General features: G+C 42.2%; 1 protein-coding gene across 2 annotated transcripts in view; it reads left to right on the forward strand.

The window, feature by feature from the left end:
• The window catches only part of SYAP1 (synapse associated protein 1), a 33,927-nt gene that overhangs the window by 5,869 nt on the left and 5,505 nt on the right, over nucleotides 1-22,553 (forward strand). For both annotated transcript variants that reach the window (XM_025437379.3, XM_025437389.3), the window contains exons 2-7: nucleotides 2,954-3,072; nucleotides 3,856-3,922; nucleotides 8,201-8,274; nucleotides 12,177-12,316; nucleotides 20,782-20,930; nucleotides 22,333-22,391. In XM_025437379.3, the coding sequence (XP_025293164.1) occupies nucleotides 2,954-3,072; nucleotides 3,856-3,922; nucleotides 8,201-8,274; nucleotides 12,177-12,316; nucleotides 20,782-20,930; nucleotides 22,333-22,391 (608 nt within the window). The remainder of the gene's footprint in view (nucleotides 1-2,953; nucleotides 3,073-3,855; nucleotides 3,923-8,200; nucleotides 8,275-12,176; nucleotides 12,317-20,781; nucleotides 20,931-22,332; nucleotides 22,392-22,553) is intronic.

Consider the following 22,553-nt stretch of genomic DNA (forward strand, 5'->3'; position numbering starts at 1 on the left):
ATCATTCAGTCTGTGTGAGCTTCAGCCAACCTAGCTATAAACTGGGCAGATTATACCTATTCTTCCCAGGATGATTGTGAGACTAAAATGACTACTTTCACTGTTAGCAGTTTGCCCTCTCCTTCCATAAGGTTGCGTAGTCATACTCACTGAGAGCCATTTTACTCAGTCTTTTCTTCTTTGGTTGCTGCTTTAATTCAGACTTTCTCTTTATGCTTGCATTCCTGAAGTGGACTTTGTACTCCTGTTACTTCCTGTTAACTCTTAGTCTCAATTTTTTCTAACAACTTAATGAAAACTATCTTTAACTTGGTGTCTTCCAGTATATTAATTTGCAAAATTAATAAACCACTTTTCATCTGTATGAGCTTCTTACCTGAAAAATCTCCTGGCAGATTTTCCCACGCCCCACTTCCTCTGACTTTGGAATCCAGGCCACTCTCTAATTACTCTTGGGAGACCTTCCTCCCTCCTTTTCTCTGAGTGCCTCTGTTTAATGATTATTCTTGCTGCTGTTTTCTTTGAGCCTCTTAGTGGCTTGTTTGTTTAGAAATAGACATTCCTTGAGGACGAGAACTATAGTTTCTGCAATGTTCTCTGTGTTCAATGCACTCCACTCTTGGACCCATTAAAATCTGAGAATTGAGATTATTATGCCAAAATACCAGGGTTTTTTTTTTTTTAAGTTTACTTATTTATTCAAGTAATCGCTACACCCAGTGTAGGGCTCAAACTCACGACCCCGAGATTCACAGTCACAAGCTTTTCTGACTAAGCCAGGCAACCCTAAAATGCCAGTTTTTATTTTTTATTTTTTTTAAGATTTTATTTATTCATGAGAGACACAGAGAGAGGCAGAGACACAGGCAGAGGGAGAAGCAGACTTCCTGTGGTGAGCCTGAGGAAGGACTGGATCCCAGGATCCCTGGACCACGACCTGAGCCGAAGTCAGATGCTCAACCACTGAGCCACCCTGGGGTCCCTAAAATACCAGTTTTTAAATGACAGTCCTCCTTAAAATAAAAATGATTCCAATTAAAATATTTTCCTGAGAAAATCTTAAAAGGAACCCTACTCTTTTAGAACTTTAGATTTCTTTTTTTTTTAAGATTTTATTTATTTATTCATGAGAGACACACACAGAGAGAGAGAGAGAGAGGCAGAGACGCAGGCAGAGGGAGAAGCAGGCTCCATGCAGGGAACCCGACTCAGGACTCCATCCCAGGTCTCCAGGATCACACCCTGGGCTGAAGGCGGCGCTAAACCGCTGAGTCACCCAGGCTGCCCAGAACTTTAGATTTCTTTGACTATCTGCAAAGAATATTTTTACAAAAGAACCTGGCTGTCTACCCAATTTATTCTACCACTCTGAAAATAGATGAGTCATAACCAAAAAGAAATGAAGGACCTCCCTAAAACTCAGCAATTACTGTGTTGCTCCTCTGTCATTTAGCAAGTACTGATTGGTCATTCATTGGGGATACTGTGGTGAATCAGACAGCCTTGGTCCCCGCCTCAGTGGGACTTAGGGTGGGCCTTCAGTCTAACTGAGAGGACAGAGCCAAGTAATCAATAGTCCCATGAATTTTGTTGGTCTGGCAACACAGGTGCTGAGGGAACACATCTCAGGAGCTCCCACTCCAGCCGAGGAGCCAGAGAACTTTTTCTGAGAAGTGCTATGTAAGCGGAGACCCACAGTATATGTAGAGTTAGCCAGATAAAGGGCGGGCAGATACAAGTGTTTCAAATCAAGGAATAATGTATCTGAGACTTCCTTAGAGATACTTGAGAATTTCTTGGGGTCATATGAATGTAGGATAGGAGGGAGAAGAATGGCAAGAATGAGACTAGAGCCAAGTAGAGTCCTGTGGTTTGGTCACAATGGAGTGTTGACATCACTGACAGGTGAACACCACCAGACACAATGAGGGAAAGTAGACTGTTTATGGTAAAGGCTACAGAAAGTGGAAGAGAAGTCATTCAGATTGGGAGATAGTACTGTTGCTCCCAGATAGCAGTACAAGTTGCCGGATTCCCTGGAACAGATACTAGCCACCAGTGAGGATTTAATCTGGTGTGCCAAGCTCCCTTTACCACTCTTACCTGGGTTTTCCCCCTGCCTGAGTGTTATGAGAGTCAGCCTACCTGCCCTCAGCAGGTGCAAGTAGCAGAGGCAAGACTGCCCTAATTTAGTATTTCCCACTAGATGAGGTTGAAAGGCCAGTTGCCCAGGAGAATCCCCCCAGCAAGTCTAGCTTCACAACCTGCCTGAGGTTGCTTCTTGCAGCCTACGTTGTATACAGTGTGGACTTTGAAATGATATTTGTCTACATACAAGCCTTTGTTATAGTTGCAATAGAGCCTTGATACTTAGGTCTTTTCAAGTCTTCAGGAAAGTTAATATTGTGCTTTTATTTTGTAAAGGTGAAAGTTTGTGTGTTCCGGTTTTAATTTTATTCTATATATTTGCTCATATTAGTTAAGAAAGATTTGTTTTATTTTTTTATTTTTTTAAGAAGGATTTCTATTTATTAAAAATTCCCCCAGATTTATTATGGGATGGCTTAATCTAGGAAAGGAAGGACATGTTTTCTTTGAACAAGAGGGAAGAACAAAATAAAATAGGATATTAAAGGTCTAGAAAGGGAGGAAAGTGAAAGGAAGCCTTCATCTTATTTGTGAAGTTAGAAGGGAAATTATCTACTGAGATAAATTAAAATGAGAGACTGGAGAAGGGCAAGACATGTCTGAAACGGCTACTGGGAGAGAAGGGGTGGGAGTATGCTAATGCTATGGATGGCCAGTCCAGAGAGTGGAGTGTGTTTCAAGTCCTAGTTAGCAAGAATCATGCCCTATGGTTTAAGATTCCCATGCGAGCTCTTTAAGGGAACAGTCACAAATATAATAATCATTGTACTTGAATGGAGCATAGACTGTCTTTTATTCTTTACAGACTATCTATTTAGCTTTGCAACTGCTGCTACAAAAAAGATAACTGAATCAGTTGCTGAAACAGCACAAACAATAAAGAAATCAGTAGAAGAAGGAAAGATAGATGACATCATTGATAAGGTACATTTAAACATCTTTTGAAATTGATTAGCAGCTAATATAATTATCTCTTCTTTTTATGAACTTTATTAACCCAAGTAGGATATCATATTCTGGTAAAAATATTAATTGTTGAGATTCTTGTTTTTTTTTTTCACTTTTTGTATAAGAAGTAGCTATGATTTAAATAACTTTGGTTTTAATATATTCGAAAATACACTGATGCTTCTGGGTAATACTAAACTTTTTATATATTTTTTTAACTTTTTATATTTTAAGTTTAATTTTAAACTATAACTGTTTGCAAATATTTATGCCTTTGCATCATCCATTTAAGTGTTTCAAGTCCTAACCCATTAGGAATTATACTTTTAAGACTTGAAGAAGTTTGTACATTTCCTGCAGTGGTAGGGTGCAGGCCCAGGGAATTTCATTTATGTTGGCAATTATTTGAACTAAGGAGATCATCAATTAAACTTTAGAGAGCTTGTTATTTAGATGCTTTGTTGTGTGTGTGCCATTTGTTAGAATGAGATTTGACCTGGCTTTTATTGTTTTTTGGAATAAAGCAAAAATTCAAAATGCAATTATCTTTGCATTTAAAAAGATAATCCATCACAAAAGACTTGAATACTTAAAATTTTTAAATGTTGAATTTCTCTTTGTTGGGGAAAGAGGAAGTATCACTTTTTTAACCTTTTTGAAGAAAATTAATAAAATATCTCACAACTTCACAAATCTTAAATGTAATTCTTATCTAATAATAAACTTCTCAAAGTAACTTGACTATGTATTTTTTAACAGACCATTATAGGAGATTTTCAGAAGGAACAGAAAAAATTTGTTGAAGAACAGCATACCAAAAAGTCAGGTATGATGCAAGTTTTTTGTACATGACTTACTTACCTGCCAGATTTTATTGAGCACCTAATAATGTGCCAGACACCACACTAAGGCTCTGAGAATACAAAAATGTGTAAGTAACAGCCCATCCTTCAAGTAGCACAAAGACTAGTGGCAGAGACAAGCTCATAAATCTTTGGGCTTTAAAGGAAGGAAGGAAATTGTTCCCTGTGGCTGGGATGGAGAGTGAGATTAGCCGGTGACAGCCCCTCTGGAGAGCTCGCCCTGAAAATGGGTAAGCTTTCATTTCTCAGTTTATAACCTGTCCAGCACAATGTGTGATGTACACATAATAGGCACTTAGCAAAAGTTGGCTCCCTTCCCATTCTGTTTGGGAGGAGAAAATGATAGAGCTTTCCAGAGGAGTAACAGAGGACTACAAAAAGTCATGAGGTGTTTGGGGAAGTTACTCAATATATTTCTTTTTTAAAAAACATGATTTTATTTATTTATTTGAGAGAGAGCACGAACAGGGGGAGAGGGTGGGCAAGAAGCAGACTCCCCACTGAATGGGGAGCCTGTCGCAGGATTCATTCCCAGGACCCTGAGATCATGACCTGAGCCAAAGGCAGGTGCTTAACCAACTGAACCACCCAGGCACCCCTTAATACATTTCTTTGCTGACAAGTGCTTGTTTACATGTTTAATAGTTATTAGGTCTCAGAATGTCTACTTTTACTGTTTGGTTGTACTCAAATACAAAACTGGCCTCATGTCTTTCTTTGAATTTGGCAAAAGAATAAAATAATTTGATCAGATTGAGCAGTGCCACAAATTTCAAAAGAGCTAATTAGTCCTGTGGTAAGTCAGGCATTGTCATGCCTAGGTAAACTCAAAGTATAAAGCAGATCTTTGGGACAAATAATCCATACAAATTAGCATTCCTTCGTGATTCGAGGTAACCAGTGAAAATGATCTCAGCTTGGAGACTTGGGATAGGAGCTGGTTGGAGCCTCTGAGATAGGAACTTTGAGAGAGTAGGGTGAAAGGATTGGAGGGACTTTCAGTTTTGAGGTGCCCATTAAGACCCCAGGTGAGAAGAACATGTACAAAGGCAGGGAAGGGAATGCAAGTGGCATGTCAGGAAAATGCCATTGCTCAGTTACACTAGTCACATTTCAAGGGCCCAATAGCCACATGGAGCTAGTGGCTTCCATATTGGACAGTGCAAACCTAGAACATTCCCATCATTGCAGGAAGTTCTACTGGTCAGCACTGTTCTAAATTAACTGAATGGGGTCCAGCAGCAGCAGTTAGTTGATTCCTATTTGAAGTATGGAGAATTCCATCTACCAATACAGATTATTAGTCAAGTCATGTAAAAACCATGAGAGTGGTGACCTCCTCAGTGAAAAGTGTGTAAAGCATGAAGAGAGCTGAGCAGAGATCTACAGTATTGAGGGGGAGGGAGGAATGGGAGAAATTGACAATTCCTAAGTACCTGCTAAGTGGCACGTACTTTATATACAATATCTTTTTTAGTAAAAGGATCAGCAAGGCTACGTAATTATGCTGAAGGTTGCTCAGCTGGTGAGTGATGAAACAAATCTGCCATCAAAAACAAAACAAGTGATGCCTGGGTGGCTCAGTGGTTGAGCGTCCATCTTTGGCTCAGGTCATGATCCCAGGGTCCTGGGATCGGGTCCCACATCAGGCTCCCTGCATGGAGCCTGCTTCTCCCTCTGCCTGTATCTCTGCCTCTCTCTGTGTGTCTCTTGTGAATGAATAAATAAAACCTTTAAAAACAAAACAAAAAACGGTGCCCATTTACCTGAGAGAGAACACTAGGAGAGAGAAGCAATGGAAGCCCAGAGAGGGGAGAATTTCAAGGAGAGTGAGGTCAGCTGAGAGGTCGCTTTACAAGAGCCATACGAGAGGCCCTATGTGAGTGTTCCATGTGCATTTGTTCATTTAACAGTCACAATAACTCTCTGAGGTACTTGAATCTCCATTTTGCAGAGAAAGAAACTGAGCCTAGAGTGAAAAGAACTAGGAAGTGCCCGTGGGTTGGACAACCAGGAGGTTATTGGTCGCCCTAGAAAGAGCAGTTTCAGAGGAACAGGGAGGTAGGGGGTGTCTCATCCAGGTAGGTAGGTTGGGCCTTGACAGGACCTTATCTGAAGGTAAGAAACACCAGGAGAGGCTGCTCAAGGTAAATAGACTTAAAATGGTGGCCAGAATATATTTTTTAAGTTTTTTTCTTTTTAAAGATTTATTTATTTATTCATGAGAGATACAGAGAGAGGCAGAGATACAGGCAAAGGGAGAAGCAGGCTCCACACAGGGAGCCCAACATGGGACTTGATCCCTGGACCCCGGGATCATGACCTGAGCCAAAGGCAGGCATTCAACCGCTGAGCCACCCAGGCGTCCCGAGGCCAGAATATTAAAATCAATAGTGTGAGGGGGGAAAAAAGTTTTGAAAGGGCTTTACCCCAATTTTTTTAAAGTATGAAAATATGTTTATTTTATCTTATAGTTAAATGGAATTTGGATTATATAATTGCCACCATTTGCTTGCTTAGGATAAGCCAAAAAAGGAGCCATGTATCTGTCTTTCTGTCCACATGTCCATCCACACATGCACATAACTTTTCTATCAGTTGGTACACAACAGGATGTCTCTTTCATTGGATTTTTGCAACGTGATAGAAAGGGAGGTCTTGGCAAAAATATTAGGACCCCCTGCAGATATATCTTCTGTGCTGACCTCCCACCTCCACAACCTTGGCTCTGCCCTCTTGCCCTGCCCTGGTTCGGATGGCAGCGCTACTCAGATGAGCAACACACTCACTGACTTTTTCTCCACTCTTTCACATTTGCTGCTCCCTCTGAACACCCCCTACACACATCCACCGCCCAACTCCTCCTCCTAGACCAAGATCAGCCCCCAGGTCTCCACAGAAAACCCCTGGGACTCACCTCTCAGTAGTTGTCATTTGTTTTCTGTCATTATAAGCCTGCTAAGCTGTACTGTCTTTTTCTTGTGAGCCCCAAGGACAATGTGTCTGTTGTAGATCCCAGCCCTCTTGTTTATTGCCCCCGATTTGCCCATTTCTTTCTTCATTTGCTTTCATTCCTGACAACCCTTTTCTTAGTTCCTAATTGCTTTTTACCTTTTGTCATGAGTCAAGTACAGTGACTTTTTTTAAAAAGAGCTTTTTATTTAGAAATAATTTCAATTTACAGAACAGTTGCAAGTATAAAGGGAGTATTGAGAACATCCGTACACCCTCTTACCTAGATTGTTGGTTTTATTCCATCTTTCTTGTCCTTTACATTCTTTCTCCCTTTGTGTTGTCTTTTCTGCTCTATTCAATATATATTTCCTAAGAATTAGGGGTATTCTCTTACATAATCACCGACCAGACAGTTAGCAGCTTTAGGAAATCTAACATTGATATAATGGGCATATTCTAATTTTGTCAACTGACCCAGTAATGTCCTTTGTACATTTTCCCCCTCAAATACAGCATGCAGTCTAAGGTACATTATTGTAACTTTGGTCCTGTGTCTTAGCCTCCTTTAATCTGCAACACTTCCATAGTCTTTGTCTTTTAGGACATTAATGTTTTGGAAGGTACTCCCCCACCCTTTTTTTTTTTTTTTTTTTTTTTTCCCAGGGAGAGAGAGCACAGCATGAGCAGGGGGTAGGACAGAGGGAGAAGCCGACTCCCTGCTGAGCAGGGAGCCTGACATGGGGCGAGCCTGACATGGGGCTCAGGGCTCCATCCCAGGACCCTGGAATCATGACCTGAGCCGACCTGACCCAGAGGCAGGCAGACAACCAGCTGAGCCACCCTGGCAGGCTGCCCCCCCACCCCCCCAGTCCTTTATTTAAATAAATCATTCCTCAGTTGGGCTTTGGCTGGTATTTCCTCATGATTAGATTCAGATTATGCATTCTTGGCCATAGTACTACGTACATGATGTTGTGTCCTTTTCAGGATATCACATCTGGAAGCCCACAGTGGCCATCTCTTTCATTGGTGGTGATGATTTGGGTCACCTGATCAAGGCGTTATCCAATTTCTCCACCATATGATTTAAGTAATTTTTTTACCAAATACGTACATGCTTTAGTCATACATCACGTCTGGGAATTAAGATGAATGTTCATGTTTGGAACTTGTTAGTAAATTGCTAAAATGATTATGTGGAAACTCTCATTCTTTCAAACCACAGAGAGCAGTGTATAACACTTGTAAGCTGTTTTTCTCTTTTCTTTGTTATTAAAAACCTTCAGAAGCAGCGGTGCCCCCATGGGTTGATAGTAATGATGAAGAAACAATTCAACAACAAATCTTGGCCTTATCAGCTGTAAGTATCTTGTGATTCCCTGGATAGAAATACCTCCCCCCCCCCTTTTTTTTTAAGAAATACCTTCCTATCATGATTTTATCCTTAGAATGTTTCCTTCTGTACAATTTTTAAAATGTTTTGAGATGTTAGAACTGTACACATCTACTTTCATTGTTTTTTCCCCTAAATTTCTCCCTACCCTGTTTTTTTTTCCCAACCCTAAGTTTTAACTTACTTCTCCTTAAGTTCTTTTTTCTTAATGGAAAACTATAATCTATTACACAAAATAATTCTTTCAGCCTTAAAAGAATTCTTTTATGTTATTAAGATAATCTTTTGAGATATGCCATCATATAAAGTTTCTAGATAGCATTAGAATGCTCTGAATGTTCATCTGAATGAAAAGATTGTATTCTAAATTTTTTCTTTAACTGTTATGTGTATTTGAAACGGAAATTGAAAAAAATAAAATTTTCTATGCTGGCCCACAAAAATTTATCTTGGGACATGAGAGACTCCTAACTCTGGGAAACGAACTAGGGGTGGTGGAAAGGGAGGTGGGTGGGGGGTGGGGGTGACTGGGTGACAGGCACTGAGGGGGGCACTTGACGGGATGAGCACTAGGTGTTATTCTATATGTTGGCAAATTGAACACCAATAAAAAATAAATTTATAAAAAGAAATTTGGGACTTCAGAAGGGAATACAATGATAACCAGTAAACAATTGTACAGCACCTGATAGTTTCAGAAAGAACTTTCGTACACATTATCTCCTTTGAGCCTCACTGCACGTCTGTGAGTTAGGTAGGAGCTTTATTGCTCTGTACAGACGTGAGGAGTGTGACTCCCAAATGTGACCTTCACTAAGGAACATGTGTCTCCACTGGGCTGTGCATTCTTAGCGGGCAGAGGCTGGCTTTGATCTCTGTCCTCAACACCCAGCAGCCCGCCTGGCATGGGACTCAGCAAATAGGGCTTTTACTGTATCAGTGGTTTTCAAGCTTTGTTTTTAATCCACTCTTTTTTTTTTTAGCTGACATTTTAAGGTTTTTTTCCTTTCCATTAGTAGACCCTTCAAAGGCCTGAGCATTCATTATGAATTCAGTGTGAACTCCATGTATTTGTTTACTGTATGATGGCCAGAGTTGATGCTGACATCACATAATGGTTTTCTCCAGAAGCAAATTGGGACAGTGAGACTTCTTGCGGGCAAACATCAGATATTCACCAGTCAGGTCCCCATAGCTCTTCTGTCCCTCAGACCTGTTCCTGTCCTCATTTCTCCATCTCAAAATAAGATTCCAGTTTTTCACCAGTTTTTTCTAGTCACGAACCTAAGAGTTTTCCTTCATTCACCTTCAGTCACACACACACACACACCCCCCAGGTCTGCTCACATCCTGACAGTGCTGTGTTCAAAATATACCTCTACTCCACTTCTTTACTGCCACTGCCACTGCTGTGCCCTTCGTGTCACTTTCCTACATAGAGCCTTCTAATCTCTCATAGGCTAAGATCTAAATTCCCTCCATTGGCTTCTAAGGCCCTTGGCTTTGCACACCTCTCCTCCCTTGTGCCCCACTGCCCTGCCTCCCAGCACTCCAGCCAGTTTTTTTTTCTGGTATACAAGCAAGCTGAGCTTTGTTCTGCTTTAGTGCCTTTTGCTCACTGTCCCCTCTTTCTAGAACGCCACCCTGCACCATTCCATAAGATCTCATCTCACCTGTCACCTCCTCCCTCACCATCCTTTCAACCCTCCACCAATTACCCCATCTCCTAGCCTTAGCAATCTAAACCTTGGTCTGTCTCTTCCCAGTCCTCCACCCCACGATTGGAATGGAAACGCTCGGAGGGCAGGGACTCCATCATGCCCTGCTGAGCAGGTGGCATGGTGCCTAGAGCATAGCAGGTGCTGAATGGGCATCTGCTGAATGGGTGATGCCGTGAACGTTGCATATAGATACACCTACAAGAGAGCACCCAAGATTTCAGCATGGCCCAGAGGCTTTGAACCATCTTGAGTACAGCCTTTATGGTGGCTACTGAATTTGTTAAGGGATAGACTAAGTTGCTATAATAGAGAAATTCAAAAATACAGTAGGTTAAATGGGCTGTGACTTTGTCTCCCTCCCTCCTTCTGCCTCATGTAGGAGTCCAGAAGTAGATGGTCCTTGTAGGTGTGCTTTGCCCATGAAGTCATCTACATACCCAAGTATTTCCTGTCTTAATCCTATCCTATGCCAGCCTCTATGGTGTTGTCTGCCTTCTATATAGTGAAGCCAGCTCCCATGACCGTGGTTGCATTCCAGCCTGTGGGAATTAGGAAAGAGGTGGGTGGGCATGCCAGACTGTTTGAAAGATGAGACTCAGAAATTGTACCTATCACTCAGGCCTACATCCCTTTGGCAGCCTAAATTCACGGCCACTCATAGATGCCAGGGAGCCTGGGAAACCCAGTCTCTGGCTGGGTGGCCATATGCCCAGCTGGAGCTCAAGAGTTGTGATCCTAAAAGGAAGGAAGGAAGGAAGGAAGGAAGGAAGGAAGGAAGGAGGGAAGGAGGGAAGGAGGGAAGGAGGGAAGGAGGGAACGAGGGAGGGAGGGAGGGAGGGAGGGAGGGAGGGAGGGAGGGAGGGAGGGAAGGAGTACTGGGAGATAATTTGCAATCTCTGCCATAGTTGCCTTACATTCTCTGATTAGCCAAGCACTAGTTGAGACAATTCAGAGCCTACAGCAGAGTAACCCTTTAAGCTCCTTGTGTTGGGGCACCCCTTACTTAGGACGTAATGCTGTCGTTAGGTAGTGGTAGAGAACTCAATTCAGCAAATTGTTTTTAGAACCTCCTCTGGGCCAACCTTGTCCTAGGACCGGAGGTAGATGAGATCTACCCTCTAAGACCCTGAAGGCTTACTAGACAGCTGCTAGATGAGTGCACACATAGCATCACTGCCTATGATGAGCACCGTAATGCAGCATGGTGATGAAGCACGGAGGAGAGGGGGGGCATCTCCCTGATTTTGGAGAGGGAAGAGGATGATCTCAGAAAAGCTTTCCAGAACTGATGACATTGGAGCTGAGTTATTGTCTTGGGAGGAAGGTGTGTAGATGTTTGGGGGATGTGAGGCAGGGTTTGAGATTCAGATAGGGGGCATTGTAAGCATTTGGGTATGACTGGACTGCAGGATACAGGTGGAAGTGTGGATAAGGAGCCAAATCATGAAGACCTTTTTATACCTTTCTGATGAGTTTAGGTTTCATCTTAAAGGTGACAAAGGAGTCATTGAAGGATTTTAGTGATAGGTAAAACACATGTTTTTCTTGGGCAGGGTAGAAAGTGGGTTGCTCTGAGTAAGAAAAACAGGACTGGAGACAGCTGCAGCTGTAGAAATCCAGGTGAAACATGATGGGGCAATTTTAGACTTTGCAATTTTTAGGTTGGAAGGTAAAATAACTAAAATCCATTTTGGTTCAGGTTTGTTCTTGCTTTATTAATGTAGGAATTCTCAAAAACAAAAATACTGTTAAAATCTAACATGGGCAAGATGAGATGAAACTGACCGGTGCTGTTAATAGCCAGCTTCTAAGATTTGAGTAGCCAGTTTTCTAAGATTATTCAACACTAGTTTTCACATACCTAAAGTGCTCACTGAAACAGACGTGTTCATATGATTTCAAACTCTAATTTCAACTAATTGCATGATTGAATTTCCTGGTCTCCCACGAGGCTCTCTTCAGTTGAGACTGTTAAATATATGACAGGATCGGTCATTCTCCACTCTGGTCAGCCGACAGGTTAATGATACTTCAGTCGACTTTGTGACTGAAATCTTTAGAATTTGGTGTTTGTCAAATCAATGATGCATTGTTACATATTAATCACATCCTATGGTTTTCCCCATGTTTTTCCCCTTTTCATCAAAGGACAAGAGGAATTTCCTTCGTGACCCTCCAGCTGGAGTGCAGTTTAATTTTGACTTTGATCAGATGTACCCTGTTGCCCTAGTCATGCTCCAGGAAGACGAGCTGCTGAGCAGGATGAGATTCGCCCTTGTTCCTAAACTGTAAGCAGTATGTTCCTGAGCTGGAGCAGTGCTGTTCACACAGCGTGTACTTGCGTGTTCTAATGGCCTTGGTCGTATGCACAGTATCAGGGAAAAATTGTGGAATGGGAGCCAGAGCAGGTTCCTACTCTCTCTTCATAAAAAACAGGCTCTGTGGCCCTTCATCTTGCTCGCTCATGCTCTTGCTGTCCCCTCTGTCTCTCTGTCCCTGTCTCACTCACACACACACACACACACACACACACACACACACACAGAGCCATAGAATCAAAACTGAGAATGGACTTAATAGGAAATTTAGGGTGGAGATGAGATGTGCTCTTTTATCCCCAGTTAGAAGTGAGAACATAGTTCCTACAGAAACAACCAACGTACCCGTGTCTTCCAAATAAAACTAAGGTCTACAAAGCTCATCAGGACCTGGCCCACTGCTTTTTTCCACTCAGGCTCTGCCCTTTGGCAACGTGTTCCTGTCCTCTTTCCCACCCGAGCTTTTTCCTCTACCCAAAGGCCCTCTTCTCTTCCAAAAGTCCCTGCTTGTGCTTGGAGCTCCAGTGCAAGCATCATGTCTTCAGGGACACAACCCTGACAGGTATCAGCAGAGGCCCCCCACAGAGGTCCCTTTCCTTTCCCCTCTGCCACCACGGGCTCTTAATCACCTTTTTAAATTCCAGTTCCTTGTTTTCAATCTGCACTTTTAGTCCGCAGTCTTTCTTACTCTGAGTGTTCCTTTTTTAGAGCACTCTATTTTTGTTTTTAATTTTTTTAAATATTTAATTAATTTATTTAGAGAGAGAATGTACATGTGCACGAGTGGGGGGAGTGCCAGAGGGAGGAGTAGAGAAAGAATCCCAAGCAGACTCCATGCTGAGCAGGGAGCCCAATGCGGAGCTTGATCCCATGACCCTGAGATCACAACCTCAGCCAAAATCAAGAGTTGGCTGCTCAACCCGCTGAGCCACCCAGGCATCCCAGCACTCTATTCTTTTTAGATGGGTACGGCATCTTGCTGTTCTCTGAGAACATGAAGTATAGTTTCCTTGAAATACTCTTTTGTCTCAATGCTTTTCTTCAAAGCCTTCGTGTTTGTCTTGAGCTCTGTCGTTCATGTTGCAGGTTTTCCTTACCTGCCCTACATATCTGAGGGCACCGTAGTGAAGGAACACTTAGAGCTGTGCATTCCCACAGGCCTTTTGGAGAGGGAGGCTCAGTAGCCGAGGGCTAGGTGGCCTCCCCCAAGAGGACTCATCCACCTCCTGCCTGACCCCTCTCAGCCATGTCAGCTATCTGAGTGTGGAGTGGTTTAGCTCATAGTTAACTGTCACACTCTGCTGCATGAGAACACAGTCCCTGGCTGGAAGGGGCAGTGTGGGAGGCAGAGCCAGCTGGCCACTCCTTGCCACCATTCCTCTTGTCTTGAGCCAAACCTCCACCAGCCTTCAGAGATGCCTGGTACCTCCTGTCCCTGGGTCTTTCTGAGCCGATGCCTGGTAGACAGGCCTATTCTTTTTTTTTTTTTTAAAGATATTATTTATTTATTCATGAGAGACACAGAGAAAGAGAGAGAGAGAGAGAGGCAGAGACAAAGGCAGAGGGAGAAGCAGGCTCCATGCAGGGAGCCTGATGTGGGACTCGATCCCAGGTCCCCAGGATCATGTAGACAGGCCTATTCTTGCTGGCTGGCCCTCCTGCACACTCTCTGGTCGATGGAGTACATTACTATTTGCCCTTTACCTTTTTGGCTTCCGCTGTGGTTTCCTGGCCAATTCTCTTTGTCGTGTGGATTTTATCTACTTAATGTCTTTTCTATTATTTTAGAAGTGTTTTCAAAGGGAGCACAGATATATACATGTTCATTGTGTGCTTTGTTTAGCAGGCCAAACAGGGGTTTTAACAAATATTTGCTAGCCCTTTGGTTCATATGGGAGCAAAGATCTTCTGTCTGTGAGAGAACAAGTGTTCTTCCAGACCCGGAACAATAGTTATATCTAACCTTTTACTTATTTTTCCTTTTTAGTGAAACTCTTCATAATTATTAACATGTTGGAGGTGGATTTTTGTAGCCCTTCTCTCACTTCACCTCCTTTTCTTTTTGCTTAAAGATTTTATTCGTTCATTCATGAGAGACGCAGAGACACAGGCAGAGGGAGAAGCAGGCCCCATGCAGGGAGCCCGGATCCCGGGATCACGCCCCCGAGCCAAAGGCAGATGCTCAACCACTAAGCTACCCAGGCGTCCTTCTCCCTTCCCCCTCTAAAAAGAAAAACATGTGTTTTATGGCTAAAATCTCATTACAAATCTAATTCCTAGATTGTGTCTAAAGTAGCTATTTTTAGGGCACCTGGCTCTTGATCTCGGAGTCATGAGTTTGAACCTGACATTAGGTGTAGAGGTTACTTTACGACAAACAAACAAACAAATAAATAAAGGAGCTATTTTTAGTTAAGGACATAAAAAAATATATCATCTGATCTGTTCTTAACTATTATGCTCACAAAATCCCGAGAGTTGGCTTTTGAACAGTTCATGTATATATATCTGTTGGAAGCTCTTTCATCTCAGAATTCGGGGTTGCACCTATTCTGAATAACTGCCTCCTTCTTTTTTTTTTAAATTGCAACCTTTTTTTTTTTTTTTTTAAGATTTTATTTATCCATTCATGAGAGACACAGAAAGAGAGAGAGAGAGGCAGAGACACAGGCAGAGGGAGAAGCAGGCTCCATGCAGGGAGCCCAATGTGGGACTCGATTCTGGGTCTCCAGGATCACACCCTGGGCTGAAGGTGGCACTAAACCGCTGAGCCACCCGGGCTGCCCTAACTGCTTCCTTCTGAGATAAGAGTAACAAAGCTCTGGGGTTCAGGTGGCCTTTGCACCTAAAGGCTCCATCAACTTGAAGAACATTTGAATCACCTTGGGCCACACAGTGGGTTCCCTGCCAGTGCTGTTGGGACTGTCCAGAGGCCCGGGGACGCTGGGGCATGTGGCCTGGGGTACTCATGGCAGACAGGTAGCTAGCTTTGATTCCATAGTTTGAGTTATTGACAATTCTGGACTTCCTCTCACTGCTGAGAGTAATTTTAAAGTTCATAAAAGATTTGGAGAATTTGTATTTGGTAAATCATATTTCTAGTTTGTTGCTGGCTAGGTAAATTGTCTATTGAGTAATATGATTCCAGTTTCCTATTAATTCTGTTAGGGATGATTTAGAGATTAGGGTTGTCATTTTTTATAATTCTTTATCTGTTAGAAATGCTTACTGAAATATTTGTGGATGAAAGGATGTAATATCTGGCATTGCCTTAAAATATTCCATCCTACACCCAGAGAAAGGTGTGCGTGCAAGGGAGAGGGGCATAGATAAAACATGATTGGCAAAATATTGGTGATTGTTAGTTAGGTCACGGGTACATGGGCTTCTTTGTCCTAGTCACTCCATTTTTGTTTTTGTTGAAACTTCCATAATAAAAAAAATGAGCCATCACACACAAATCTAGGACTTCCCTTCCTGGCATGCAGAAGTGAAACTTTGAACACTTGAGACACTTTTTGTAAACAGAAGCCATCATTAGATAGGAACAATTTAGAAAATAAATCAAGGGACACCTGGGTGGCTCAGTGTTTGAGAGCCTGCCTTTGGCCCAGGGCGTGATCCTGGAGACCCGAGATCGAGTCCCTCATCGGGCTCCCTGCATGGAGCCTTCTTCTCCCTCTGCCTGTGTCTCTGCCTCTCTCTGTGTGTGTCTGTCATGAATAAATAAATAAAACCTTTTTAAAAAAAATCAAACACTCTGTATTTCAAAATACCTTGTAGTGCTTAACACTTCCCTGTAACACCAATGCTGGTATGAGACAGGGCCCTGCTCTCATATCACAGACACCCTCTGAGGCCTTCACTCTGATGGCAGTAGAGAAATCACAAGTCCTTTCCAGCCTTGGACAGTGACCTACGCCCATTGTTTCCCAGAGGATGTATATATCATTCTAATGCCTTAAAATTGTCCGTGAAAGCATAAGTGGTAAAATAGACATTTGGGAGTTGCTATATTCCATGGTTTTCTTTATCATAGGGGTCCTCAGAATCTTTATTATGTCATGGGCATTGTAACTCTGTCCAGAGGGTAACAGAACATTTCTTTAGTGTGCCTCTGTGACCTCTTCCTCTTATATCAAGAGGAAAGAAAGAAAGAAAGAAAGAAAGAAAGAAAGAAAGAAAGAAAGAAAGAAGAAAAAAAAAGAAAGAAAAAAAAAAAAAAAAAAGAAAGAAAGAAAGAAAGAAAGAAGAAAGAAAGAAAGAAAGAAAGAAAGAAAAGAAAAGAAAAGAAAAGAAAAGAAAAGAAAAGGAAAGAAAAGAAAGAGAAAGAAACAAGAGGAAAGAAAACAGTCAAGATGTTTGTTTTTATCAAGAGAGCAAACATTGCCCATAATCTGCTGTAAATTGATGGTACACCTGATTCATTTTGGACATTTCATGGAGCTCAGACTTAAGTGACTTTAAAAATATTCAGGCAGCTCACTACCTCATGGGAAGCTAAACTCACTTCTGTCTGTGATGTTCATGGTTTAAGATTCTTGAACTTATCCAGGTAAAGACCTTAGTTCTTTTTTTTGTTTCCTGGGTATCTTCATCTCTGTACCCAGTCACCATCCAGGTACTTAACCTCCAAAAGTGAATTCTCCAAAGTGAATATAAAGTGTTGTCTAATTGCAGCACACTATAGTATATCTTGTGTTGCTTTTTAGGGATTTATTTATTTTACTTATTTGATGGGGCTCTGGGGCAGAGGGAAAGAGAATCCTGAAGCAGACTCCCTGCTGAGTGGGAGCTTGACCGTGAGCTCAATCCCAGGACCTGAGATCATGACCTGAGCTGAAATCAAGAGTCAGCCACTTAACTAAGCCACCCAGGCACCCTTTGTATTACTTTTTAATGCTGCCTAAGATTTTGTTAAGCTTTTCTAGCAGCTACAGCATACTCTCTTTTGGTCAGGTAAATGTGTGGTTGACTATAGTGCCTCACGACCTACTGTTAAGCTAGGTCTGCCTCCTGCTGAACTATTTCCAAGAGATGTTATAAGAAAAAGAGGTTTGTGAGAGCACGTGAGTTTGGGAAATGCTACTTGGCATTTACTTAACATAGTAAGAGCTTAACAAGTAAGAGGTCATTATTCCTGTGACCACCTGTGTTGGCAGATAACTTGGTTTATTCATCCCCGCATCACCTGGCATGGGGCCTGATGTATGTGGCACTCAGTAAGTATTAGTGGAATTAATGAAAGAAAAGATGGGCTGCATCTAGCAGCATGTCATCTTGTTACCCAGCCTAGCCCTGTGGATAATCTTGTATTTTACCTCTGTCACTTAAAAACCTAGCCTCGGGGCATCCCTGGTAGCTCAGTGGTTTAGCACCACCTTCAGCCCAGGGCGTGATCCTGGAGACCCGGGATGGAGTCCCACGTCAGGCTCCCTGCATGGAGCCTGCTTCTCCCTCTGCCTGTGTCTCTGCCTCTCTCTCTCTCCCTCCCTCCCCCAGTGTCTCTCATGAATAAATAAATAAAATATTTTTTAAAAAAACCTAGCCTCTGTTAGGGCACTTGGGTGGTTCAGTCAGTTGAGCATCCGTCTCTTGATTTTGGCTCAGGTCATGATTCCAGGGTCCTGGGATCGAGCCCCATGTTGGGCTCCCTGCTCAATGGGGAGTCTGATTCTTTTCCTCCTGGCTCTCCCCTTGCTTGTGCTGTCTCTCAAGTGAATGAATGAACAAATAAGATTCTCTCTCTCTCCCCCACTCCCTCTCTTTAAAAAAAAAATAAAGCCAGCCTCTGTCTCCTGGCCCAGCTTCACCATTCACAGATGTGACAACCATGTGTTCTTCTTGGGTCTTACCTGAGGCCTATTCTCATCCATAAGGCCGGGTCTCAGAATTTTCTCTTAGTTCTTGTTGATTTTTTTCTATTCCTTCCTTTTTCTAAGACCCCGCATCCCTTCTAGTAAACCAGGGGGTAGAGAACATTCTCCTTACCCCCTGGTTTGTCACTTCTATTAGGAAATGTTTTGGAAACACAAAATGAGTGACTCCTCCAGACAAAAAAAATACTCCACAGGTCACCAGCCCCATCGCTAGTTAGGTGATGGAGGTATACATTTTATGTTTTTGGTTGAATTTTGTTTTGCCTTCCACCCTTAGAATTTTATTTAATAGCTCTGAGGTAAGCATAGTCATCAATGTTGTTTTTTCGTTGTTTTTTTTTTAAGATTTTTTAAAATTTATTTATTCACGAGAGACACAGAGAGAGAGAGGCAGAGACACAGGCAGAGGGAGAAGCAGGCTCCGTGCAGGGAGCTCGACATGGGACTCAATCCTGGGTCTCCAGGATCAGGCCCTGGGCTGAAGGTGGCGCTAAACCGCTGAGCCACCTGGGCTGCCCTATTTTTTAGTTTTAAACAATCACACCTGGGGATCCCTGGGTGGCGCAGCGGTTTAGCGCCTGCCTTTGGCCCAGGGCGTGATCCTGGAGACCGGGGATCGAATCCCACGTCAGGCTCCCGGTGCATGGAGCCTGCTTCTCCCTCTGCCTATGTCTCTGCCTCTCTCTCTCTCTCTCTCTCTGTGACTATCATAAATAAATGAAAAAAAAATTAAGAAAAAATAAATAAATAAATAAACAATCACACCTTTATGTAAAAAGGTTGGAGGTATAGCATAAAAAGTTTTTTTTTTTTCACTCCTTTGAGACCTGATGCTCCATCACTCCTGAATGCTAAAGCATTCACTAAATACACTAAAGTGTGTATTTCCTGCAAACAAGTCTTTCTACATAACCACAACGTAACCCTCCAAATGAGGAAACAGTTACTCATGCATTATTGCCATCTGATTCCCAGACCCCATTCAAGGTTTCCCATTTGTCCCAGTGTCCTCTTTAGCAAAGGACTCAGTACAGGCTCACATGGTGCATTTCGTTTTTGTGTCTCATCAGTGTCCTATAATCTGTTGCACCCTATCAGGTGGTGTATGCTCCCATTTTGTCCCCTTTACTGCCTACACTGTGGGCACTTCACTTGATGAAGGTGGTTTCTGTCGGACTTTTTTTTTTTTTTTTAAGATTTTATTTATTTATTCATGAGAGACAGAGAGGCAGAGGCATAGACAGAGGGAGAAGCAGGCTCCCTGCGGGGAGCCTGATGCAGGACTCGATCCCAATCCCTGGACCAAGGATCATGCCCTGAATGAAAGGCAGGCATTCAACTGCTGAGCCACCCAGGCATCCCTCTGCCAGACTTCTTGACTGTGAAGTTACTTCTTTTCTCTTTGAAATTAATAAGTATTTTCTGGGGGAGGTACTTTGAACTCTGTAAAACTATTCCATTCCTCATCAGACTTGGGACATATTCATGTATTTATTTGTATCTGTATAGACTCACCATCCTGTCTTATGCAATGGTTATAATCGTTGCCATCATTATAAATGCTGTACAGACACCAAGATCTGAGCACTAGGCATGTTCATTGCTTATTGGGGTGTCACTATTCCTTGGTCCACTCAGTGGACAGAGCTAGGGAATATTTGTGTGCTCATGTATATTCACATACATTCTCTACTGAATGAAAACCATGTATTCATGGTGCTACCTCACAGCAGGGATCATTCTAGAATTTTCCCTTTCAATGTTTGTAACTCCCTTCTCTGACCACGAGAATCTTGGTTTCCACTCTCCTTAATATTTTTATTTAATTGATCAACCCCTTGCGTGTAACCAATCTTCCATTTTTGCCACCACCCACTCCCCTGCTCAGACACCCTCCTCTCCCGGCTCAGGCTGACATTCCCCATTCCAAGGCATCCCCATGTGGCCAGTCACCTTACCCTACTTGGTCCCTGGCACCCCCTGCCAGGTGATTCTCATATGCAGACAAGTTTGAGGACCCCTGAGGGTCCTCTGGTTGAACTGCACTTTAGTCTTTTTATCAGTCATCTCCCACCTCACTCTTACTGATCCCCAAGTTATTTGCATGCTGCCAGACATTTCCTTTCATAAGGAGCAACACCCACAATCCTTTCTTGTCACTGCTGGAAAGTTCTTAATCCTTCGGCAAACAGCAAATCCAGTGAAGTCCTGGCTGGCTGTGCTTGCAGTCTCCCAGGTTGATGTGCTGGTTTCACAACAGTGCCTGTTTGTTTTTGCTGAGGGCAATGTTGGTATCATTAAAATACCAAGAAATATGGAGGTTTCATTGGTGTTCTGTAAGTTGTCTTTTGCTGCTGTGGAGAAGATAGCTATTCTTTTTATCCTGTTCCTTAGCTTTTAGTTCAAAAGCAAGTAAAATCTCCTTTGAGCCTCACTCAGATTTGAAAATGCTTCTGAAAAATCATCTCTTCCCACCTCCACTAAAACAAATAACCCCCATGTGCATTTGCATGTGTTGCACGCATTCTCAAATGTGTTGTTGTCTGTCCTGAAAAGCGTGAAGGAAGAAGTGTTTTGGAGGAACTACTTTTACCGTGTCTCACTGATTAAGCAGTCAGCCCAGCTCACAGCCCTGGCCGCCCAGCAGCAGGCCGCCGGGAAGGAGGAGAAGAGCCGTGGCAGAGAGGAAGACTTGCCACTGACAGGTATATTCAGAGAAGACTTAACTCTGTGTTTAAAAAAAAAAAAAAAAAAAAGTTACTTGAAAAATATTCTTAGAGACTCTCATGAGCTTGTCATCTTGTAAGTACCAAAAATGTCATTGTCATCTACTGAAAAACTCTTTCCTTTCCAAAGGAATGTTCATTCTCATGCCCTCTCTCTGACCCTGCTCACACTTCTCCCCCAAGCTTTCCTTTCCTTTGCTTTCTTTTTCTTGTTCTTCGGGGGTTTTACTTCTTTTTATTTCTTCCTCGGCCACTGGTCATTTTCACATCTCTTTCCTTGCCCTTTACCCTGTAACATTTGATACCTTCTATCCTCTACCGATTCAGTCCACTGCTTTTCTTTGTTTCTCTGCCTCTCATTCAAGCTGATGTTCCCTAGTCCTGTACTCTGTAGAGCGGAACTAAGCTCCATTCCACTCCAAGTTACCAGTGTCTAGCTCAGACCTGGGCACCGTTACATTGCACGCTGGACTTTTACTGTGACAGTTGACCCCTGGTTGTTGGGGAAGTGTTCTATAATATCAGCAACAATTTAAGATCAATAATACTAATTAAAATAAGAAAGATATTAAAAAATAATAAGGTATTTTGGGTCATATTTTTAATGTTTCATGAATACCTGTGTATGGGTACTAATTATACCTACTAGAGGCTTACCTGTTCATGGAATTTTAAATAATTATGCAAAACCATGTATATTAAGGTACGGGTTGTACAGACCACTAGAAAAGAACCTGCCACTGCATTTCAGGTCAGGGAAATGTCATGAGGTTGCTCTACACAGTGAAATTTGGCCTTTTGCATATAGATGTCAAAAAAGAATCCCAATTGTCTATTATTCTTTACTATTTATTTTCAGTAATTTTATTAGAAAATGCCATTTCACCAAATACTGCCTGTGTATCAAAATGGGCTTAAGACAGGATTCAGTAAAGACTATACACCTAGTGAGGTTTGTAAGATAGAAAATGTGGCCCAGGAGAAAGAGGGGAAGCTGTGGCTGAGTGTTGCACTTCACTTTGTGCTTCCTAGCATTCGTGACAAAAGGAAAATTTGACAAATAACTGAATTCTCCTTATCCTAAAAGAAAGAGCAGAACTATTCCTGAATTTGACTTCAGCTAACACTGGGGTCAAAATTTATTTCTTGTTTGGAAATCTTATATGAGGAGCATCAAATATGATGACCTAAAAAATATATATACCCCAAAGAAAGAGGTTGAAATATGGTCTCGCCTAGCTATTTCTTGAAAGCATAATATAAAAGCTCATTTCTGAAAATTATTTAGTATCATTGTACTTGTGGATATTTTAGTTGTTACTATAATATGTATTCAGAATTGAATCAAGCAATTTTTATCTCTTTTATTCTCACTTCTTAGAGGCAGTACGGCCCAAAACGCCACCTGTCGTAATCAAATCTCAGCTTAAAACTCAAGAGGTAATACAGTTTTACGTTGTACCTAGTAGTTGATGTCTGGAAATGAAGTAACTCATGTTAACAATCTCAGATCCCATTTGAAACTGCTTATGAATACGGGTCTTGTATGCTTTGAAGAAGAGGGGCCCAGCACTTGTCTAGTTAAGGACCTGTAGCTAAGAC

The sequence above is a fragment of the Canis lupus genome, chromosome X, assembly GCF_003254725.2.
Source record: "Canis lupus dingo isolate Sandy chromosome X, ASM325472v2, whole genome shotgun sequence".
In the NCBI taxonomy this organism is placed as follows: domain Eukaryota; kingdom Metazoa; phylum Chordata; class Mammalia; order Carnivora; family Canidae; genus Canis; species Canis lupus.